Source organism: Ictalurus punctatus, chromosome 5 (assembly GCF_001660625.3).
Source record: "Ictalurus punctatus breed USDA103 chromosome 5, Coco_2.0, whole genome shotgun sequence".
Classification (NCBI taxonomy): Eukaryota; Metazoa; Chordata; class Actinopteri; order Siluriformes; family Ictaluridae; genus Ictalurus; species Ictalurus punctatus.
Window position 1 is genome coordinate 5,817,318 of NC_030420.2, and position 22,500 is coordinate 5,839,817.

Consider the following 22,500-nt stretch of genomic DNA (forward strand, 5'->3'; position numbering starts at 1 on the left):
AGACAGCGTTTTTGTCCAGCAAAGACGGAACTTTTCAAAAACGCTGGATTGAGAAACTTGTGGAGGTTCTACGACATGAAATAAACTTTAAATGGATAGGAAAAAAAACTGTTGGCAAATATGCTGTAGTATCAGAGGGACATGCTGTTATGGAATTATAATCAATTTTGTAACGGTGACTACGTTTACATGGACAGCAGTAATCTAATCATGGACCTTATTCTGAATAAGATAATATTCTGATTAAGGTGTTTACATGAAGTTGTTTTAGAATACTCCTTTCATGTTACTGTTTTACATGTTATAGAACGTAGATCGATTAACGGCACACGTCATTACGTCCCCACGCCACGCCGTCCGACGTCCCTCCAGAATTTCACGTATAGTCATAGAGTTCGTCTTCATTATGGAACCGTATACAGTTTTGGGTGATTAATTTTATGAAAGCTTCAAGTGCGGTTAATTATTTGTCATGCTGTACTTGCAAATAGACGACTGCTTGAAGTCCTGGGCTGCGTCCCAAACCGTGTACTTACCTACTATGTAGTAGCTGAGATACATGTATTTCTCCTACTATATAGCAGGTAAGTACGTGGTTTCAGACGCCATCAAACGGTTGAGCGCTGCCGTGTGTGTGTGTGTCCTCTCGCACAATGCGTGCACAAAGAGTGATTAAGGTGTGTACATGTCTGTAACGCACATCGATGATGCGCCTAAAACAGGAACACTCCACACGTCTTAATTCGATTTGTGTTTACTTCGAGTATGATTTTAGTCGGATTGAGGTCATCAATAATCGCTGTTTACATGCTAGTTTCTTAATCAGAGTATCGTCTTAATCGGGTTAATATCGGATTATTGTTGTCCATGTAAACGCACTCATTGACTCTATTTACCATCAGGCTGCATCACACCACCTCTAACAGCACTTCCTAAAGTGCTTTATTCTATACTCTTGATGCTACACAGATTTTTTTCATCGTCTAAACTTCTGTATGTCGTTCTGGACAGTTGCACACGTCTTCGAGTGTATGATTTAGTACAGTAACGAACTACTACAAACTACTGAATACACTCGGACTAATCGGAAAGGTGTGTAGTTATGAGATGTAGGTCGGATCTGAGCCTTGAGTAGGTCTTTATGGTGTGTTTATCAACTGTTTCAGCTAAGTGTGGGCAATATAACAATATCACATCACGTTTCTTGAAGCTACTTGTACAATAATCTCTGCAGTGAAGATCATGAGGTACAGTATATAGTAGTGTTGCATTAAAAAAAAAAACTGCTGATATTTAACACATTTAAAAAAAAAAAAAACATTTATTTAGAGAACTTTATTGTATTTTTTAAAATAAATTAACAATTTTAAGTACAACATTTTCCACATCAAATCAGCTGCTTCCAGTCAGTTTATAATTATTCAAAACAAACAGACAAGTATCTTTTGACATAATTGATCACAATACCACTGTTATATCATATCAGCCCAGTCCTGTCTACAACAACATGGAGTGTTTTTTTTTCATTATTATTATTATTTTTTTTATGTAGTTCAAACTCTTAAATAGTAGCACACTTTTTTTTTATTTGATACAAAATGACTTGAATGGTTTACAGTGAAACACATTAGGGTTCTTCAAGAGCTCCTGGGATTTGAAATTTCACTTTTATTTGTAGAGTGATTTTAACACGGGTCATTTTCTCAAAGCAGCTTTACAGAAACATATAAACACGGGATACAGATTTTAATAGTGTGAATTTATCCACACTGGTGACGATGGTGGTGAGGAAAATCTCCCTGAGGTCATATGAGGAAGAAACCTTGAGAGGAACCAGACTCGGAAGGGAACCCGTCCTCATCTGGGTAATAACCGATAGTGTGAAAGTAAAAGAAAGTTCATTATGGTTTTTACTTGAAGTCTGTTTGGTTGAAAAAACCTTTCCAGGACCTGTTAGCAGATCTTTACTCTTATGATGATGATGATGATGATGATGATGATGATGATGATGATGATGATGATGATTAACTATAAGGAAAGGGTTTCACTGGTCTTACTTAAAGTGAGTTAGTGAATAATAAGCAAGGACTTCAGAGAGTTAAATCCTGACCTTAAAAAAATCTGTCTGTTTGAAATACACGTTGTTTTCACTCATCATAGTTGACTAGATGCCAACGGCAGGCACAACATTAATAGCATGCCTTCTCTCTTTGTTTTCTCAATGGGAATTTCTGCTGGCCAGGTCAACATTGTGTAGTTCTTTGGGTCTCACACACACACACACACACACACACGCATAGAAACAGTCTTTGAAGGCATGACTTTGGTTTCTAGAGTTAATATATCAGAGCTCTGGTTCCCATTCCGATTATTAAGAGTAAACACTGAAACACTAACTGTTAGCTTTGCAGTGGTTGCACAGTTCATGTAAACTTTAAATGCATCACATTTGTGTTTGCACACACACCGAGACGACTTGCGGTTTATTGCGAGACTTGCCCCCCCCCCACACACACACACAATTCCTGCAGGAGAATGAAAACGTGTGGATGCATATTGTGTGTGTGTGTGTGTGTGGGAAGGGCGTTCATGACCGCAGTCGTCTAAAATAAGCCTGCGTCCTCCTCTCTGTAATTATAACGTTCATATAATCCAGATTTTAATTTTAGAGTAGAGAAGAGTTTGGCGTAAACACACACACACACACACACACACACACACGTACACACGTGGCTCAGACGCAGCCTATAATTTCAAAATGTAATGGGAGTTCCTGAGTGTGCCGGCCATCGATGGTCACTTTGTTATTTCTTCGCAGGCACTCACAGATACAGAGCCGTACACCGAGCCGAAAATTTCGACCGCGACGCAGAAGAAGCCAGAGAACGTTCTGTCCGTGCCCGATCCAGCTCTCAACAACATGTTTTGAATCTGAGCTCATCCATAGCCGAACAGCATTCTGTCCAAATCATAATCGTAATGTAATCAAGTCGTCAATCACATACGGCTGCGTCAAATGTAGTGAAATGTTGACGTTTGTATAAACAAAAAAATCGCTAAGGATCGACCCAGGTCAGATGATGTAGTTCTAGTATGAGGACAGTTAACACAAAATAGTGTAAACAAAGTGATTAAGAAGCAGGGAAAGAGGTTCCCTTTAACAATATGTCTTCTAACTTAGACATATCTAAGTATAAATCTGAATCTGGAAAAAAAGGACGAGGGGAAAAATGTCCGTGGAATTTGTATGGGGTGAGAAACGGAATCCATATGAACTTCATTCAGCCAGCAGTGTGCTTGACTGGAGTGTGCCAGGTGAAAATGTAGGTTTAATGTAATAAAAATATGGAAACTGAATTAGGGGGAAATTGCAGGCCAAAATCCATGAAAGCATGGAAGGAGAGAAATGAAAAGAAGTGATGAGAAACCCACGTCTTTTTGTTTTGTAATTTATATTCGTCTCTTCATGATGAACTGATATTTTACTGAATAACTTAATTAGAAATCAGTTGCTGTGTGATTACTTGCATTTACTTCAGAAAAGAACGAGAAATGACACGACTGTCTCTCTCTCTCTCTCTCTCTCTCTCTCTCTCTCTCTCTCTCTCTCTCTCTCTCTCTCTCTCTCTCTCTCTCTCTCTCTCTCTCTATCTCTCTCTCTCTCTCTCTATCTGTAGGCTGCCTTAACAAAGCCATGTATTCACATCTCAAGATGCATTTAAGCACTAAGTGCTCATTGTGCTGAAGGGTTTTGGCCCAAGCCAGACCTTGTGTGCGTGTGTGTGTGTGTGTGTGTGTGTGTAACATGCCCTGTACATCAGCTAAATTAGGCTTAAAATAGGGACATCATACAGGGGAATTATACAGAGGCATCATATAGGGGCATCATACAGGGGCATTATACAGAGGCATCATACAGGGGAATTATACAGAGGCATCATACAGGGGCATTATACAGAGGCATCCTATAGAGGCATCACACAGAGGTATCATAAAAGGGCATCATATAGGTGCATCATACAGGGTCATTATAGAGGGGTATCAATGGAGGTATCACACAAAGGTATCATGAAAGGCCATCATACAGGGGCATTATACAGAGGTATCATACAGAGGTATCATTCAGGGGCATCATAAAGTGGCATCATACAGAGACATTTGGATAATGTTTTGTTGAGGCTAGTTAAAAACAATAGGTTTTTTAACAGGCTGAGGAAACATTCTGAGGTAACATGCTGAGGTAACATTCTGAGGTAACATGCTGGGGAAACATTCTGAGGTAACATGCTGAGGTATCATGCTGAGGAAACATTCTGAGGTAACATGCTGAGGTATCATGCTGAGGAAACATTCTGAGGTAACATGCTGAGGTATCATGCTGAGGTAACATGCTGAGGAAACATTCTGAGGTAACATGCTGAGGTATCATGCTGAGGTAACATGCTGAGGAAACATTCTGAGGTAATATGCTGAGGTAAATTAAGCTACATTCTGACAGGACTCACAAGCTTCTGACTGGTACGCTAATGTTACACACCACTCTCATGTACACAGTTTGGCTTGGATTCTATGAAAAATACATGTTACATGTTAAAAAAGCAGATGTAGCTAACATGTTAAAAAGTATGCTACTTAATGATTAGCATGATTAAAATAATAATAATAATTTTTTTTAGCAACTCTCTAGCGTGTAACCACGTAGCAGGTATATTTATTTAGCTTGCTTTTCATGTTAAGTCATAGCTAATGCCATCATCCTAAAAATAAATAAGTTCTAGTTGTTTTTAGCGTGTTTCATTTTTCTGTTTCCTGAGGTAGTGATGTAGAAAAAGCCAATATAGTGAGTTCACATGAGACTTTAATGACTCAATGCACTTGGTCTGTATCTCACAGAAATAAAACGACTTGTTTTTCTTTTTAGTTCAGTCTCACAACTGAACTGTCAGATACAAATTGCTATCAAATATCACACAGCTCAAGGCTCAAGCTTGTACCGTAGCCTCTATAACACTGATGTAGATGTAACCATCTACATGTATTTTGGCAGAATAGAGCATCCACCTTGATTTAATTACAGATCGTGAGTGTGTGTGTCTGTATGTGTCAGAGAACGAACATGCGTGTGCCTGTGTATGTGAGTGGACTCATATGTTTGACCCCTTTCATAGACAACAAGTCCCAGGACACACACACACACACACATACACAGACACACACACTCATTTCTGCTTTTCCTTGAGTGGCTTTTAGAGTGTTTCTCCGGACCTCCATCCCCCCCAGCAGTACTCAGGCCTGGCTGTACAGAGTGTGGGTTCCTGGGCACATAGAGTGTGTGGAGCACTGTGTGTGTGTGTGTGTAAGGTGTGTGTGTGTGTAATGTGGTCTTAGCCAGGCGGCTGATTAGGACCGGGCTGTCAAGCAGCAGCGGTGGCACTTGAAGAACTCCAGAGAGAATAGGAGCCCTTTAACAAAGAGCAGAGCAGCCTTGCTTCTGTTCTGAGACATGCGCGCACACACACACACACACACACACACACACACACACACACACACACACACACACACACACACGCTCATATGCACACACACAAGTTTTATTTGTATATATGCTATATCTAGAAACAGAAGTGCATGCTTACACTTGTGTTTGAATGGGTCATGCCATCCCCGCAGTCATGCGCACGCACACACACACACACACACACACACACACACACACACACACACACACACACACACACACACACACACACACACACACCAGACCACTCCTGCTGTGAAGGTGCTGTAATTGGGCTCTTAGGCTTCATTAGTGGCAAATCTGAGAGGACGTCTCTCTCTCTCGCTCTCTCTCTCTCTCTCTCATACACATACACACATTTTTCCCCTGTTCGGTTCCCCTCTCATGAACTGCTTTGTAACAAAAAATCTCAATCCAGCAGAGAGACATAGTAACACTTTTGCTTTGGGGCATACACTTAATGCAATTTATTTTTGGACATGGCTTGTTTGCTTCCTTGTTACTACAAGAAAAGAAATATATAAAGTGCGTCTAGTGGTATGTACATTTTATTACATGATGATCTGGTATGTGTGTCAAAACATGATCAACAGTCCAATGTATGAAACATAGATGTGATACAGTGTGATTCATTATCATACAGAGCATTTGGTTTTAATAGTGTTAGATTGAGTAGTCTGAGGCCACATCTACTTTACTTACACTGTGTCTGGTAGGCGCAAAGGCCACGCCTCCTTCCCAGTGACAGACAGGCACAGAGACCACGCCCTGCCAGCACCACGTCGGTTGTGCCCTCGTCTCACGAGCGTCCACTTCTCGGTTGGTCTTTTTGAATTTGTTAATAAGTTTGGTAACAGTGTCTTGTGTGATGTTCTGGCCATGTTTCCCTGACAAGTCCATCGCAACCTTGCGACAGCTTCCCGATCCTGCCATGAGAACGATTTCAATACGTTCTTCTTTTGTCGAAGGAAAAAATATATGAAATGTATGTATGAAAAATTTGGAAGACGTTTTGATAAAAACTTTTCATTTCTCCTATGTATGAATATTATGACTTTTGGGAAACCCTGGAGTGATGGTAAACAGGAAAGAACATTCAGGGTCAGGGTTTGAGACCCTAAAAAATTAGCTTCTTAACCCATAGCTTATCCAGACCATTAGTTCTTCAAGAGGTGTCCAGGGAGCCCCGGGAGTTTGCAAAGCATAACCAGTTTTATTTGTTGCAGTTGTGGGAATCATGATTTATCACGATTATCAGACTTATTATATTTATTATTGAGTTATTATAGTTATTCGTCTGTTTGACTGGTCACTGGAATTGAATACATTTAATCCAAATCCAAAACATTATAATATACATAAATATATTGGGACTAAGTGGGATCTGGAGTAAGTGGGGATTTTCTTTCTTGGTTGCCAAAACGTTTGAGAACCCTTTGCTTAAGTCTCCTTAGATTCTATTTGTGCCTCCGAACAAAATCTCATACAATTTCAGGCTGCATTGCAATTTATACCACTTCTTTAAAACCCATAATGTACTCCAACTCGTCCACTTTAAACAGATCGCACGAGCAAACAAAACTGCATTGCTGCCTATGATTGTGCCTTTGTCGTCGGTTAATGACCTTAATTATCTTTTACTTCGGAAAAACAATTCTGGATAATCGGGCTTCAGTAAAAACTGTCTCGGAGAAAATGAAGGCCTTGCTTACTTCACAGAGTCTCACGAGGAGCCTGAATAACGTATATGATCGGTTTTAGGGTCTCATGATAAATTACAGAGCCTCTTTGTAACGTATAGAGTCTCATTGTATTTGTTTAGGATGTTCTTATAAACTGAAGGCCCTGGTTTTTTAAGCTATATGGTGCCAGATGTGAGAAATATACAGGGTGGCTCATTGGGTTTAATTTTCACCTCTTTAAACCAACGCTGTTGAGCCTGTAATGCATGTGCCGTGGGTAAGATAATTACAACATCCACCATTAAACCCGTACTGCCTTTTTGTAACGCATTTCTTTCCACAACTCTTTAAGTCATAAAAAGCCTTGTTTCTGAATTACAGGGTATCATATGTAGGTGTCTGAAGCTCTATAGATAAAGGTAAAGATGGATGATATGGACAAACGATGAGATTGCAATTGTATTGTTATATATTGCTTTGACGATATGCTAATGGTTAACAGGCAGCTAGTAGTCTTTATGAACTGTTGGGATTTCTAGGCAAAAAAAAAAAAAATCCCTTTGGACCCTCCACAAATAATCCTTTACCTGTTAGAATTGGGCAATATGGCTACAATGTCCTACCACAACACCTGAAGATATTTTCATGAAATATGATATGTATTCCAATAGAGTTGAGCTAATGCTAAGGTTGCCACACATTAGAGAAACAGCAGTTCCACAAAATGGAAAAAAAAAAAACCCTTTGTTTTAATTCAAACATATTGTAAAAAATACGCTATTTAAATTGGAACAAAAGAAAATTTGAGCTGTTTACTTCCTGTCGTTACCTGTCACTCCCAATAACAGTGGAATTGGTTGATGGTGTAAGAAAACTGACAACCCACAATATTATTATCGTGTATAACAAATTGTATAACCCACCCCAAACCCAAACTCGTTATTCCATCATTCGAGTGACTTCAGTTTTATTGTATGCGTGGTGTTTTAACAATAGCCGTTGTCACAAAGCAGCTTTACAAGAAATCTGGATGTACAGTAGTTTTTTATCCTTTATGAACAAACCAGAGATGACCGTGGCAAAGAAAAACTCCCCGAGACATCATGAGGAAGAAACCTTGATAGGAACCAGACTCAAAAGGGTGGCACTGGATAATGGGATTATACATAAATCATTACTCTTCTACAACTATAAAGTCAAACACTAGTAAATTTGTTCAGTTGGAGCTCATTGTGAATAAGAGTCCTGGAATGAGACTCTACAAATTATGTAGGGTTGTTGCACTGTGATTTTATCTCCACTGTATGAGAAGGAGAAAAATTGTTTAAGTTAAACGGCTTATTAAAACTACAGGCCATACGTCAATGTCATTCTTTAACAATGCCGACAAAAATAAAGCTCGTTTGCAGACAGCATTCTCAGCTTGATATCCGTTACCTTGGGGTCTGTTTGACCGTGAGGCCCAAGCACTTAGCCTCTAGTTTCGCCTCTGTGGGCAACACTAGTATCAGGTTTCGCAGACTTATTATAACCAGCCAACTCTATGAAATGACACTGAAACACATAATATAGGGTTTTATTTTAACCTACAGCATCTGTTTTTTAACTCATGCGATTATTATTGCTACTTAGTTTGTATAAATACAGTATACATTGTGGTGTATTTATATCTGTATGGCATTGCAGCTTATGGCTTTACGGTTGTTTTTTTCCCTCTCCAGGCTACCACTTTCATTTCCTCTGCCCATAGTTTCCACTCCTCTTTCCATCTCTTAGCCATGCCAGGGTGAAGTGAGTGTGAGCATCCTGGCCTCGGTGCCTCCAGTTCAGGCAGTGTGGTCAGAGGAGACAAATTGAGCTGAACCGTCATGGACAGAGGGAAGCATAGGGCAGGGTGGAGCTGAACAGGGCAGAATGCCATCAGTACCCAGGCACACATGGGCATCTGAGCTGCCAGTTAACACAAAGCTAGGCTGAGAGACTAAAGCTTACTGACGTAGAGACACTCTGGTTTTAGCAGCGGGTAAGTAAGCGCTGGTTAAGCAATGGTTGAACTGTTTTTAGAAGTGGGTTGGCAGTAGTGTGATCTTGTGTGTGTGTGATCGTATATACGCAGCTGACATATTTCAGATGCATATAATAATCACATATCCAGAGCTCTGTCTCTGACCACACACTAATAAAGGCTTCTTTTATAGACCAGCCACTCACAATGGCCTACGCTCTGGAAGTCTCTAGCACTTATTACCACCTTAGTCATTTCATAACATTTGCAAATAAAAACATGAAAGCTTTCTTTTTTTTTTTTTAACCAAACCAACTGGCTATTAGATGACCACAGAAAAATAGGAAAGAAAAAAAAAAAAACGGGACAAAAAAGTTAGAGGTAATAGACAAGGGCAGCCTTCGAAAAATTGCGTACTGTGACAGTACCTACTGCATTCGATTCAGTACCTACTGCACGGCCGTCGATGCAGTACGTACTGATCAGTATACAGTAAGTGTGTCGCATGAATACAATCCGGATGTGCTACATACACGATGTTGGCATTGTCATGTGACCTACAGCTTAAAATGAGCTGACGCGCTGCCTTTTTGCCCATTTTTGATTCTGACAGCTCTTCCACACAAGTCCCGTTGTCTTATGGGATAGTGCCGTATCCACAGTGTCCAGTGGTAACATACTACAGAAGCTGTTTTATGAATTCTGAGAATTCGGACATACTACTCCTTTGGTGTACTGTATAGTAGGGTAGCAGGGATATTCGGAAGCAGCCAAGGTCATCACCATGGGGCGGCTGTGGCTCAGTGTCATAAGCTTCACATGTCGCTGCACGGGGCAAGCAGTTAGTCATATACTTGAGGTAAAAACCAATAAATCAGTATTTATTGTTTTCATAATTATAGCATCTTCCATGTGAACAGCTGACTAACCAAATGAGTCATTGTTATGAGCAGGATCCCTTTTGCATACTCCTTTTGTTGTGTCTGTTGGCTTCTTGACTTTTGCAAGGTAAGCAAAAATGTATCCAAACTTCACTTCTTGAGCCAGTCTTTCTCACACATGGAGGACAGACAGTATCTGAGGCACATTAGAATAAAAAATTAGATTCTCCTATAAGCAGAGCACTAATCTGTGTCAGATTAGTGGCCTATTTAAACACAGCATAAAAACAACCGAATGTAGACTCGAAGTATTCACCATTTTATCGCGGCAATCTTTTCAACAATGGTGAATATGTACGCCTTGTGAAACGCTGTAGTGTTTTTTTTCCCTTCTCACTGCATCCTTTACTGTGTCCTCCCTCATCCCTTCCTCCACTCAAAGTTCTCTTCCTCCAATTCTGCCGTCCACCTGTTCTTCCTCTCCGCGCCTGTCCATCATGCTTTGCTGCAGGAAGTGCTCCCAGGTTGACCCCTGACCCCAGGCAGCTGGGCTGTGTATAAACAGCTCATTTTGTCTGCTTCCTGTTTGGCCTGAACGGGTGCAGCGCCTATTTTAGTCTGTTTACTGATGGGACTTCTTCAAGAAGCTCTGTGTGTGTGTTCGGATGTGTGTTTGTCTGCTTATGTGTGAGGGTCTGTAATGTTTGTGTGTGGGTGTTTATGCTGTTTTGTTGTTTGATAGCGAACGCTGCTGCATGTTCCTGCTGTCGTTACACAGTTCTCAGAAACAGGCCGGAGTAGCGTGCTTCATGAAGCGCGCATCTCTGGAACTGTAATTGTGCTCCATTTTCTTCTGTTTGAAAATGGACTAGCCGTGAGACATTAGCATGATCGCTAACGTAGGTCCTGAAATAGCCTTAAACGCTGAACGTTGTCAACCCTGCCTTCCCCAAATGCACGGTAGTATAAATGACACAAGATGAGGTTCATGAGCTCATAGTGCACATAGCAGTCACACAGACATGTGTGTATTGACGTTGAATTTCTAAATAATAGGCCTATTTTCTAACTCACCAGTGACTTATCACTAGCTGTACTTCTTTCGTCTCTGGATTGAATTAGGCAGATTGTTTCTTTGCTAGTGATCTGTCTTGGCCTCCTTCATTCTGTCTGTCTGTCTGTCTGTTTCCTTATCATAGCAAAGATAATATACATGATTTAAACAGTGCTTGTGAAAACAACTTGAGCAGCTAATCAGTAAACCTCCTAATGCATGGTGTAAAAATGCTAATCATGTAACTACTCAAAGGAAATGCTACCGTTAGCATTACGAGTGAAGCGCCTATTTAGGTTGTTACAAATACAACTTGTTAACTCTTCAAAACCAAGTTGCAATATTTACATTTTTAATCCTCAACACACTTGCTTTGATGTCTATGTCTCAATTTAATAGTGTGAAAACGGCTTGCTGTGTTTTCACAGGTCCTGACGCTGATTAGCAAGCATTTTGCTACCGGAACAAATTTTGCTTGTCGAGAGTAGAGCCATTTTGCGATGGAAAAGTGTGGAAAGGTTCAAGATTGGGCATTGGGACCAAAATAAAAAGGCTGTCTCTGTATTCAATATTGCTCTCTTTTTTTTTTGAGCTTTTATCTGCTCGCAGCTTACGATGCTCATCTAGCTGGCTAACTCACCACAGGACTAAGCAGTCGTTATGGATGTCTGTGCTTTGAAGAGCCATTTGAATTTTTGGTAAAAAGGAGATAACCCCTACATTGTAGTTTGTGTGTGTGTGTGTGTGTGTGTGTGTGGGTGGGGGGGATGGTATGGGAGGCTGTAACTAGTTTAGTGGCCAGACTATTTCTGCTTTCTGACGGTCTCAGCGCTAATTTGTTTTGACCCTGTTAAACGGCTACATTAGGACATCTTACCCCATCTGACAGGACATGACTGCTGCCGGCACTGTGCTTTCATTAGAATAAGAACGTATACACGTACAGAAGCAGAATTTCCCTCACCTCAAAAGTCCACAAGTCCTAGATCCGGGTTCAGACACGAGCTGGCTAACCACGGCTAAGATTCTCTCGCTATGTTAGCCGCACCGTATATTCTTTGCGTTAGCTTTCATTTTAATAAGCATCTCTCTGTGGTGTTTTGTTTTGAAATCTTTGGTTACTCGGTTATTGTTTTTAACACAGAATTCCCTGCACACAAATATTTTCCTTGGAAAACTCATTAGCTAACTTTCTAGCTAACTCGCAAGCTAGCATCCTAGTGTGCAAACTTGCTAGTAATAAAATGACGGGACACTTTTGGATAAAACGTTGTGCTGCACTGACGTAGCAGCGATTCTCCGGATTATTTTGGAGACATATTGCAATTTCTCCCAATCTGTGTCTAGGTTGTTTGTGTGTTTAGTTTACTTTTTTTTTTTTTTTTTTTTTTTTTAATAACCCAATTGACTTTCAAATTACTATATATGTTCACTACATAGGATATACCACTGTTGTTGTAGGACCTCTAAAAGCAATAGCAAGTGTTTTATTCCCCCTGAACCACACCCATTTGCCAGCGATAACAATTTTTAATTTCGTAGTGAATGACACGTCATAATTTTCAACCGTGTGTAATTCTTTACGCTGTGGAATGTCAACAAGACAAGTTGCTTCCTGTTATGACAGTTATCACTGTTATCACTTATGTTATAACAGCTGTAAACAGTCGTTTCCTCGCCAGCCTTTGTTTTTTTTCTCCGTCTCGAAAGAAAGCTTGTCACGTATAAAGTCCGACGTCCCGACGACGGGGCGGAAAACCCGCTGACAGCGGAGTCTCCTTATAGAACACATTGCTATATTAATAGTTACCTGTTGTTCTTTGTTAAACATACGCTTTTGAAAAAAAATCTGTTTATTATTAGCCTTAGATTATGCAGAGCGTCCAGCGTGCACGTCTCTGTCTATGAGTTGTTACCATAGAAATGATGACATTTTAGAACGAGCACGTAAATGCAACTGAGTTGCCTTGCAGTTGGGACTACTGTCAGAGCTGCTGTTATAGAAGACGAATCAACACCTTCTGACCAATCCGATTCAGCGCTGTGTTGTAAGGGTTCTTATAGGGAGCACTCAAAAGTGTATGATTGGGTCGTCAATTATTCAGATGAAAATTCTGTTTTTATTATTTATTTATTTTTCTTCAAACTGTGATATCCGTTGTGACATACCCGTGCCCGAGGGAGTGTGACGTGATTCGCCATTTTTCACGTGCTGTTAATTTGAGGAAAAAAAACAAACAAAACAGCCCAGGCCACTAGAGGTGAATCTAATGTCTTTATAATGCTTGGGAAAGCAGTTTTTCTCCCATAACTTTTAACAAGCCATATACTAACAGGAAAACACACACACATACACACACACACACACACACACACACACACTCCTGTGCTTTTATATGCTGCCACTGCATTCCGCCATATAGATTGGAAACACACTTTTGTCTAAAAAACAGCATTTAAAGCCAATTAAGCCCCCATGGGGTAGAGGGGCTTAGTGGGGGGGGGGGGGGGTGGTGGTGGTGGATGGTTAGCGGGGTTTAGGAGGGTGGTGTGTTGGGTATTATTAAAGGCTGTCACCTTAGACACGGAAAAACACACACTATTAAAGCCTCTTACGGAGTGGCAAATGTGACAGACACTTATAACCCCAGTGTGTGTGAGAGAGAGTGTCTCTCTGTGTGTATATATATATATATATCTTACCCTCTCTCTCTCTCGCGCTCTCTTTCACCCCTGATAACCCTGCTCCCTCTTTTAAGGCCATTAGTCACTGGTGAGAGGGATAATTGTCATGGCGAATAGCCGCACCACACGTTTGATGTGGACGCCAACTTCCTTTTGATGTAAAAATGTATCCACAGTGATTATCAAGATTATGGCCTCCTCCGCCCCCTCCCACCTTCCCTCCTTCCCTTTCCTTTCACCCCTCTTTTTCCATCCTCCTGTTTGGCTCTGAGGATTAATTGGATGCAGCTTGCTCTATTAACTGGAGTTGATGCGGTCGTCGCCGCCACCGTTGAGTTTATTCAACTTGCGTTTGGCTACCGTCCCTCTCTCCATTTGTCTGTCTGTCGATCCTTTCCCGCGCTCGCTCGCTTCTCCCTTGTTTATCCTATGGCATTTTTGTGAACGTCAGACCAAGCATATGCTCCTCTCTCTCTCTCTCTCTCTCTCTCTCTCTCTCTCTCATGCTTTCTCTTTTGGTCTGCATCTCTCGTTTGGTTTTTCAAATATTTGGACCATATTACATGATTAAGGTCTGTGTGAGTGTTTATGTGTAGTCCCTGATATCCTGTACATCTTCTAAATGGCTCATAAGAGTCTCCTGGCACTTGAGCGACTCCGTTCATTAAAGCCGTTCCACTTACTCCTTGTTGTTTTATACGCTAGTGGAAACTGATGAGTTGCGTCTAACGTAGCTGGTGGTCTCCGGTCTGGTTTGGTTTCTGTTTTTTTTTTTTTCTTTTTCCTTTCCCTGGCATTTCTTAGATACACATGGGCAGATCTTACCCCAATACACACAACACTCAGGGCTTGCAGCGAGTGTATGTGAGGAAGCCTTTGTGCAAGTGTGTGACGAAGAGAGACTAATTTATATGTATGAAATACAAATATGCAAGGGTGTTTACTGTACCGTTGTGTTTTTATTGGATGCACACATGTGTGTCTTGGTCCCATGTGTGAGTGCGTGGGTTCTTATGTTAGGTTTTATGTGAGGGTGTGTGCTTGAGAATGCCTGTTTGAGCAATTGTATTCCACAGGCATATTTATATTGGATTTGGCCTCAACGTTTTATTTTCACTTTCTGTGTGAACATTAATACGAACTTTTAAGTCTAAAAAGGTTGTGTGTTTGCTCTGTCTTACAGAAACCTAAGCAACAACCGCATCCGAGTTCTAAGAAATGGCTCCTTCGCTGGCTTGTACTTGCTGGACAAAATGTAAGTAATTGTGGTCATTTTGTCTACATCATTATCATCCTGATTCTCATTGACACATTTTTTTGTGTGTGGACATGCTTTGATCTGTTCTATCTTTATTTTGGATCTTAGCCGTACGTTTAAGGCCACAGCATGCAGAGACCGGGCTTATATCTAGACTTAGAATCCTAAACTGAGTTAGTTTTGATGATGCTTGTTCAAAATGTTGCTTTTGGATGTTGTATTCCTTTACATTAAAGTCCAAGTTGAGTCCAAGTCCAAAGTCTGTAAGGTACTGCCCAAGTGAAATCCAAGTCATGTCCAATGTCCCTAAGCTACCACCCAAGTCAATTCCATGTCAAATCTAAAGTCCCTCAGCTGTTGCCCAAGTCCAAGTCATGTCCAACGTCCCTAAGCTACCACCCAAGTCACATCTAAGTCAGGTGCTATGTGCATAAGCTACTACCCAAATACAATCCAAGTTAAATCCAGTGTTTGTAAGCCACTGCCTAAGTCCAATCCAAATCAAACTCTGAATAAGAAAGGTGGTGGAGTCTGGCGACCTTCTTGTACACTCTTAGCAAAAAGGGTTCCTCACGGGTTCTTAGCATAATTCTTTCCTTCCTCGGAACCCTCTCTGACAGGGAAACACTCCCCCTCTACGGGGGTTTAGATTTGTTAGAATTCCGGATTTTAGACATTTTAAAAAGTATATCATAATTTTTAGGATTTGTTTTTCTTTTCTTTTGGTAACCATTAACCTGTAATCCTAGTTTTTTGGTGTGGGTGATGTAACCTGTTACAATGCTATAGCATTTTTTTTTTTTTTAAATCACGACCTTATTAATCAACACTTTTCTTTAACTTTAACGAATACCCTATCCATATTTATCCAGATGTCCACATTTAGCCAGTCAGATGAGGGCTTCGTGAAGGGCGAGGCTTTTAATTTGCTATAACCAATTGCATTTAAACGTCATAAAAATATCCATGAGCATTGAGAAGAAAGAGTATGGCAGCATGTGGTGAGTGGACTCAGCTTGAGCAAAGATTCTGGAAAGATTTGTCATAAAAGAGCAATCTCGTTGACTCAATTCCTCTGGCATGAAGCTCCTGTCAATGCAGCGTCACCGGAGAGAATAGAGTATTGGGCTGAGCCTTAAGAAAGCACTGAGGATTCCCTCAAGGGAGGATGGAGAGGGAAAGTCAACAAGTCTGAGTTAAAAACTACAAAAAAAAGTGAATATTGATATGCACTGTGTTCTTGTCTGAGAATGCAGATGTAGATTAAGGCCATAGTTATGACTTTGAAAAAGACCATACCGACTAGATTCAAGGTTCAGCACGTGTGACGCGGTCGTTGCTCGGAACATATTGTCTCGTTTTGTTTTAGTCCCATTGGGCCAGGTTTTCTCAAAAAAGGTCAGGATCCTTACAGTCTCTCTCAGACTTGGCTCTCTGAGACATGGCTCTCATCTCCCATTTGTAAATGAGAAAACTCTAATTAGATCTCCATCTATCACAAAAGGAGGAGTCTGCCAGTGACGTAGCCATTGACGCAGAATGTGCAGATATTTCATCTTAGTACCAGAACTGAAATGGGGACGCATTAGGGTTATCTCAGGAATCTCGTCTCTTCCTAGATCTTGGTTCTACACGTCACGGCCATATTGCCACGCTTATTAGAAACCACAAGGCAAAACAGACAGCTCGGCAGTCGCACTTCTTACTCCTAACTAAGCTGGAACTACGCCGGCCTCTGTCATGGACAATTAATCGACATCTTTTGACAAATCAGAATCGATATATCAACTGCACACAATATTTATACTAACGCCACGTTCCTATGACTTTGATCAAAACCACTTTCCATACAAATTGTCCCATACAAATGTTTATTCACATCATGTTAGGTGGAGTGCATCCGTGTTAGCCAGAAAAGCGCGGCACAGGAAATTAGCAGCTGCGAAAAAGCCAACTTAACGACCTGGGCCGGGTCGGTGGCAGCTGCTTGGAACGAGAAGCAGACTTTCTTGTCTTAATTAAGTGCTGCTCCTTCATTAATGACTACCAGAGAGAGAGAGACAAAAATAGTAAAAGTCAACTAACACCTTCCTCCAGACAGGCCACCTTATTTATGACCCGAAATGGCCTGTAATTCTGAAGATGTGGAGACGTTTTGCTGGTCCCTATAAGCATGCTCTGCTTGATTAATGCTATTGTTATTGTTATTAATGTTGGTGTGTATTATCTCTGGGTTTTTCACGCGTTGGACTTTCGGCTCCTGTCTAACGCTCTCATGCCACCCAAATACATCTCAAACATTCCAACCAAATTGCTCCCTGATGAAGTGTAGTTATCTAAGACGAAGGCGTTTTCAGCTTTTACTAAGTGATAAGTCAGACTTGATGCTGTGATGGAGAATAACCCGTATTCAGGTGTGGCTGGTATGTATGGCGTAGCGGGGCCTAAGCCTCCATCATTCAATGGTAAAAAGACATCATAACAACTCTTATCATCTTAGCAAATGTCTTAAGGTGGAACATGATTTCGGCTGCAAGGTCTATATGAATGTTGTCACTCTGATATGTTATCGTTTTTATAGTTACAACTTCCTGTGTAAGACTTGTCTGGCAGATGCTCCATATAAACCCGTTGTGTAGTTGTTGATATGGTGATATTATTTATTTCACGTTTACGGAAGGAGTTTCCAGCATCAGTGCATCGTAACAGTCAGAGGTAAAGCTTTAAGTTTTCCGACATGGGAAAGTCTTCACGGTTTTGCAGTTTCGTGCAAAAAAAAAAAAATAAATAAAAAATTTGAGAGAGAGAGAGAGAGAAAAAGGAGATGTTAGTGACGGAATGATTGTTTATAGTTCATTTTAAAGATTTGCTATAAATGAATAAAATGTATGATGTCTGTAATGGGTGTGAATGGCAGTGATTAGTTTCCCATAACCGTCTGCATCATGTTTGTGTGTGTGTGTGTGTGTGCGTGTGTGCGTTAATATGTAAGACAGGGCCTCTTGCTCATGTGGAGGTGTTTGTTTGGGGTAAACGGATCTGATAGTGCTTGTTTTTATAAGTGCAGACACGCCCCCTTCCCCCCCAGGGAGCTGCAGAGGTTGAGGAGGGAGAAATTTGAGCCGAGGTCACAAATCATATCTCGTACCCGGGTGAGTGGTTAAAACAGCAGGAGGGGCGAGGGAGTATACATGCCCCCGACACACACACAGATAATTAAGCCACACAAACACTATTGGGGCGCCGACATTTTTCATAATCAAACAGCAGGCATGTGTCAAAAACAGCTACACTGAATATCTCGACACACTCTTTCTTTCTTTCCACTCATCCTTTCATTGCGTTTAATCTAGCTACGCGAAGTCATTCCGATTGGCAATCTGTGAGTAGTGTAGTAGTTCATTGCGATATCAGGAAAATGACAGTTAGCTCATTATATAGTGTATTTAGTGCAAGCACATGGTTAATACACACACACACACACACACACACACACACACACACACACACACACTCGCACAGCCACCAATTAAGCCACACAAACACACTTTTCCATGCATGACCCCAGTGAGGCACTGAGGTCAGTGTTGGCGGGTCACAGTCCCAGTGCTCCGTCTCCTACGCACGGTACGGCACACATTTGTGTTTTCAATAATCGACCCCACCTGAATCAACTCATCTACAAATTATCGAGTGCCTCCATTACTGGTCACTGATGTGTCAGAGCAGGGAAAAATACAGACACGTGGAGTAGGATGGCCATCATTTATTCTCTGAGCCTGAAAACACCTACACTGACTTGCTGTCGTTAGATCGGTCAAAGTGTGCAATTGTTGTTGTTTTTTCTCTCCAAGACGCATGGAGTAATCCCACAACATTGATTTGCTTCAGTAGCTAATGTTAAAATAACTATATAGATAAGAAAGCACCGCCTACCCAAGAGCTTCCGGTATTTGTAATGCTTTGTGCCGTCACAAACCTTACGTTGGCGTTAAAACCCGACTCACAGTTTACTACACCGGAGAATAAGATGGCGGATTAGGATAGTAGTTATTTTGCGACTGTTTCGAAAACGGAATAAAACACTCGGAAGGCGTGCAGAAAATAATGGCCCAGTGCGACATAATAACAACAGCACATCACAAGGGTTTTATTCCTCTTACACCACAGCAGTCGCAGAAGCATTTCTGTTTATTAAAGAACGACAAGCCATACTTTACCCGTTTATAGTTACGTGTAATGTTCATGGAATGTCCACAAAGCAAGTTCGTTCCTTACATAATAATAATAATAATAATAATAATAATAATTCCTTACATTTATATAGCGCTTTTCTAGACACTCAAAGCACTTTGCCTTGTATGGGGGGGGTCTCCTCAATCACCATTAGTTTGTATCATCCACCTGGATGATGTGACGGCAGCCATATTGCGCCAGAACGCCCACCACACACCAGCTATTGGTGGAGAGGAGAGAGTGATTTAGTCAATTCAGAGATGGGGATTATTAGGGGGCCAATGAGGAAATAGAGAAGGGCCAATGGGGGAAATTCTCCAGGACACCGGGGTATACCCCTACCCCCGGGATTTATAATGACCACAGAGATTCAGGACCTATATAGCAGCTGTAAACAATCGTTTCCTCACCAGCCTCTCTCTTTTATTTTTCTCTGTCTCGAGGTTAAGAAGACTTCCGCTTTCTGTAACCCAATGCGAAGACATTGTCAATAATGAACAGGACTTTTACTTTCTTGGGGGCGAGTCGTAAGAAATGACACTAGCGGGACGAAGAAAGGCTACGTTTATTAACGTGAGCGATGCGTTTCGATGCATTTCCTGGTCAGGGATGCGGTGGTTTACTGTAAATTAAGCTACTGGGTTGTTTGTATTTTGGGAAATAGAAGCAAATTCTTTAGGAAAATGCCGTTTGCAGGTTCAACAAGAATAACAACTTGCAAAAGTGGGATTTATCTCGATTAAACAAAAAAAAAGTTTAGGCCACACCTACTTTGGGTTTAAATCCAAATACAGATATACAGTAGACAGTGGCATTGCATTACACCCCTATATTACAGTAATCATTCCTTAGTCCAGCATGAATGACTTCCATTACACGATCTTTACGGTGGATATGTAAGACTACTGCGACCCATGACTCATGACTTTCACCTCTCTCTCTCTCTCTCTCTCTCTCTCTCTATCTACCTACCTATCTATATATATATATATATATGTATATCTGTCTCACTCTATCTATCTCTCTTGCTCACTCTTTCTCTCTCTCTCTCTCTATCTACCTATCTATATATATATATATATATATGTATATCTGTCTCACTCTATCTATCTCTCTTGCTCACTCTCTCTCTCTCTCTCTCTCTATCTACCTATCTATATATATATATATATATATGTATATCTGTCTCACTCTATCTATCTCTCTTGCTCACTCTCTCTCTCTCTCTCTCTCTATCTACCTATCTATATATATATATATATATATATGTATATCTGTCTCACTCTATCTATCTCTCTTGCTCACTCTTTCTCTCTCTCTCTCTCTCTCTCTCTCTATATATATACATTATATATATCTTTATATATAATGTCTTTATGTCTGTCTCTCTCTATCTCTCATTCTCTCTCGCTGTTGCTTTGTTTGTGTCTTCAGTCCTTTTCAATATGAAAACTGAGCTATTGGCACGAGGCTCGCGGTAGTAATCCTGCCAAAGCATTGATCATTACAGCACATATGTTGTTGATCAGAAATAAAGAGAAAAATCTCCAAATCTCCCTGGATCGCTTTCGCTATCTCTCTCGCTCTTTTTCTCTCTCTTTTCCTTGCTCGTTTTTTTTTGTTTTGTTTTTGTTCCCATTTCTCTTTCTCCTCTGTGCGTCCTATTATGGAAATCTCTCTCCGACTCTTTTGGCGGCGCTTCAAGCCTCTTAAATGCGCTGCAAACGGTTCTCCGTAGAGCGGCTAGCGAGGCCGTCTGGTTCTGGCTTTAGCGCTGATGTTTATCGCTCTTTGTCCTCCTGCCTCGCTTTAATCTCCTTCGTGTTATTCTCCTGCATGCATCAGACGTGTGCGTTCCTACTTCTGCGAAAGATATGATGCACGTCACGCGTGCGTGATCATAAAGACGCTGAATAAAAGTTCTGTTTGCGGCAGCGTACCGTTTAGTAAGATGACCTATTTATAGCTATTACGATGCAGTGTTTATTTGAAGAGTTTAAGAATGGGAGGCGCTGGGACTGAGACGCGCAGAGGCCACGCCTCTTTTACTTAGACTGACAGACTCATAGGCCATGCCTCTTTGACTTAAGTGTTTATACAACACTCATAAATGTCTTTAAAGGTGTGAGGTGCTCCTCCTTACACCATGTGTGTGTCCAAACTCGTAACCCTAATAGATACACACCATGTGCTATGGATTTGTGCTATGATTTTAGCTTGGGCTGTGAATTGGCGTAAAGAACACACACACATGCCACATGTGTGTACGTTAGCTGCATGCATAGATGGAAAGAGCGTTGAGTTTCAGTTCTCAGGAGACCGTAACTTTGTGGTGTGTGTGGATTTACCCTTCCAGTGTGCATGAGGAATCCGCTGCAATAACAATGTAAATGGGAAACATTTGTGTTCAGCCGTATGCGGTTCTGCGCAAGTATGACATCCGTTTATTGTACGCTACTGACTGCAGGTCCTGAGGTCGTCGAGCAACGTGCAGCTTGCCGTACTGCGTTATCCGTGTAGACAGTGTACAAACATGCAGGCTAACTTTTTTTGCTCGTGTGTTTTTTTTTTGTCAACACGGAGATTTTCTCTACTCCTGAAACACAGCGTACACCCACACGTACATGGTGAACGACATAGTTCTTCCACGAGATATGTATGGTATGAGGTATGGTATGAGAGCAAATCCACAATCCCAAATGTTCTCATCATGATTACGGTAATATCCATGGAGAACTGAGATGGAGATCTGAGATAAAGCGCTGAGATGGAGATCTGAGATAAAGCGCTGAGATGGAGATCTGAGATAAGCGCTGAGATGGAGAGCTGAGATAAAGTGCTGAGATGGAGATCTGAGATGGAGATCTGAGATAAAGTGCTGAGACGGAGATCTGAGATAAGTGCTGAGATGGAGCACTGAGATGGAGATCTGAGATAAAGCGCTGAGACGGAGATCTGAGATAAAGCGCTGAGACGGAGATCTGAGATAAAGCGCTGAGATGGAGATCTGAGATGGAGATCTGAGATAAAGTGCTGAGACGGAGATCTGAGATAAAGCGCTGAGATGGAGATCTGAGATGGAGATCTGAGATAAAGTGCTGAGACGGAGATCTGAGATAAAGCGCTGAGATGGAGATCTGAGATAAAGCGCTGAGATGGAGAGTTGAGATAAAGCGCT

General features: G+C 41.2%; 1 protein-coding gene across 2 annotated transcripts in view; it reads left to right on the forward strand.

Annotated features, from left to right (window-relative positions):
* adgra2 (adhesion G protein-coupled receptor A2) overlaps positions 1-22,500 on the forward strand; it is a 61,903-nt gene that overhangs the window by 11,860 nt on the left and 27,543 nt on the right. For both annotated transcript variants that reach the window (XM_047155453.2, XM_017467960.3), the window contains exon 2: positions 15,012-15,083. In XM_047155453.2, coding sequence (XP_047011409.2) covers positions 15,012-15,083 — 72 coding nt within the window. The remainder of the gene's footprint in view (positions 1-15,011; positions 15,084-22,500) is intronic.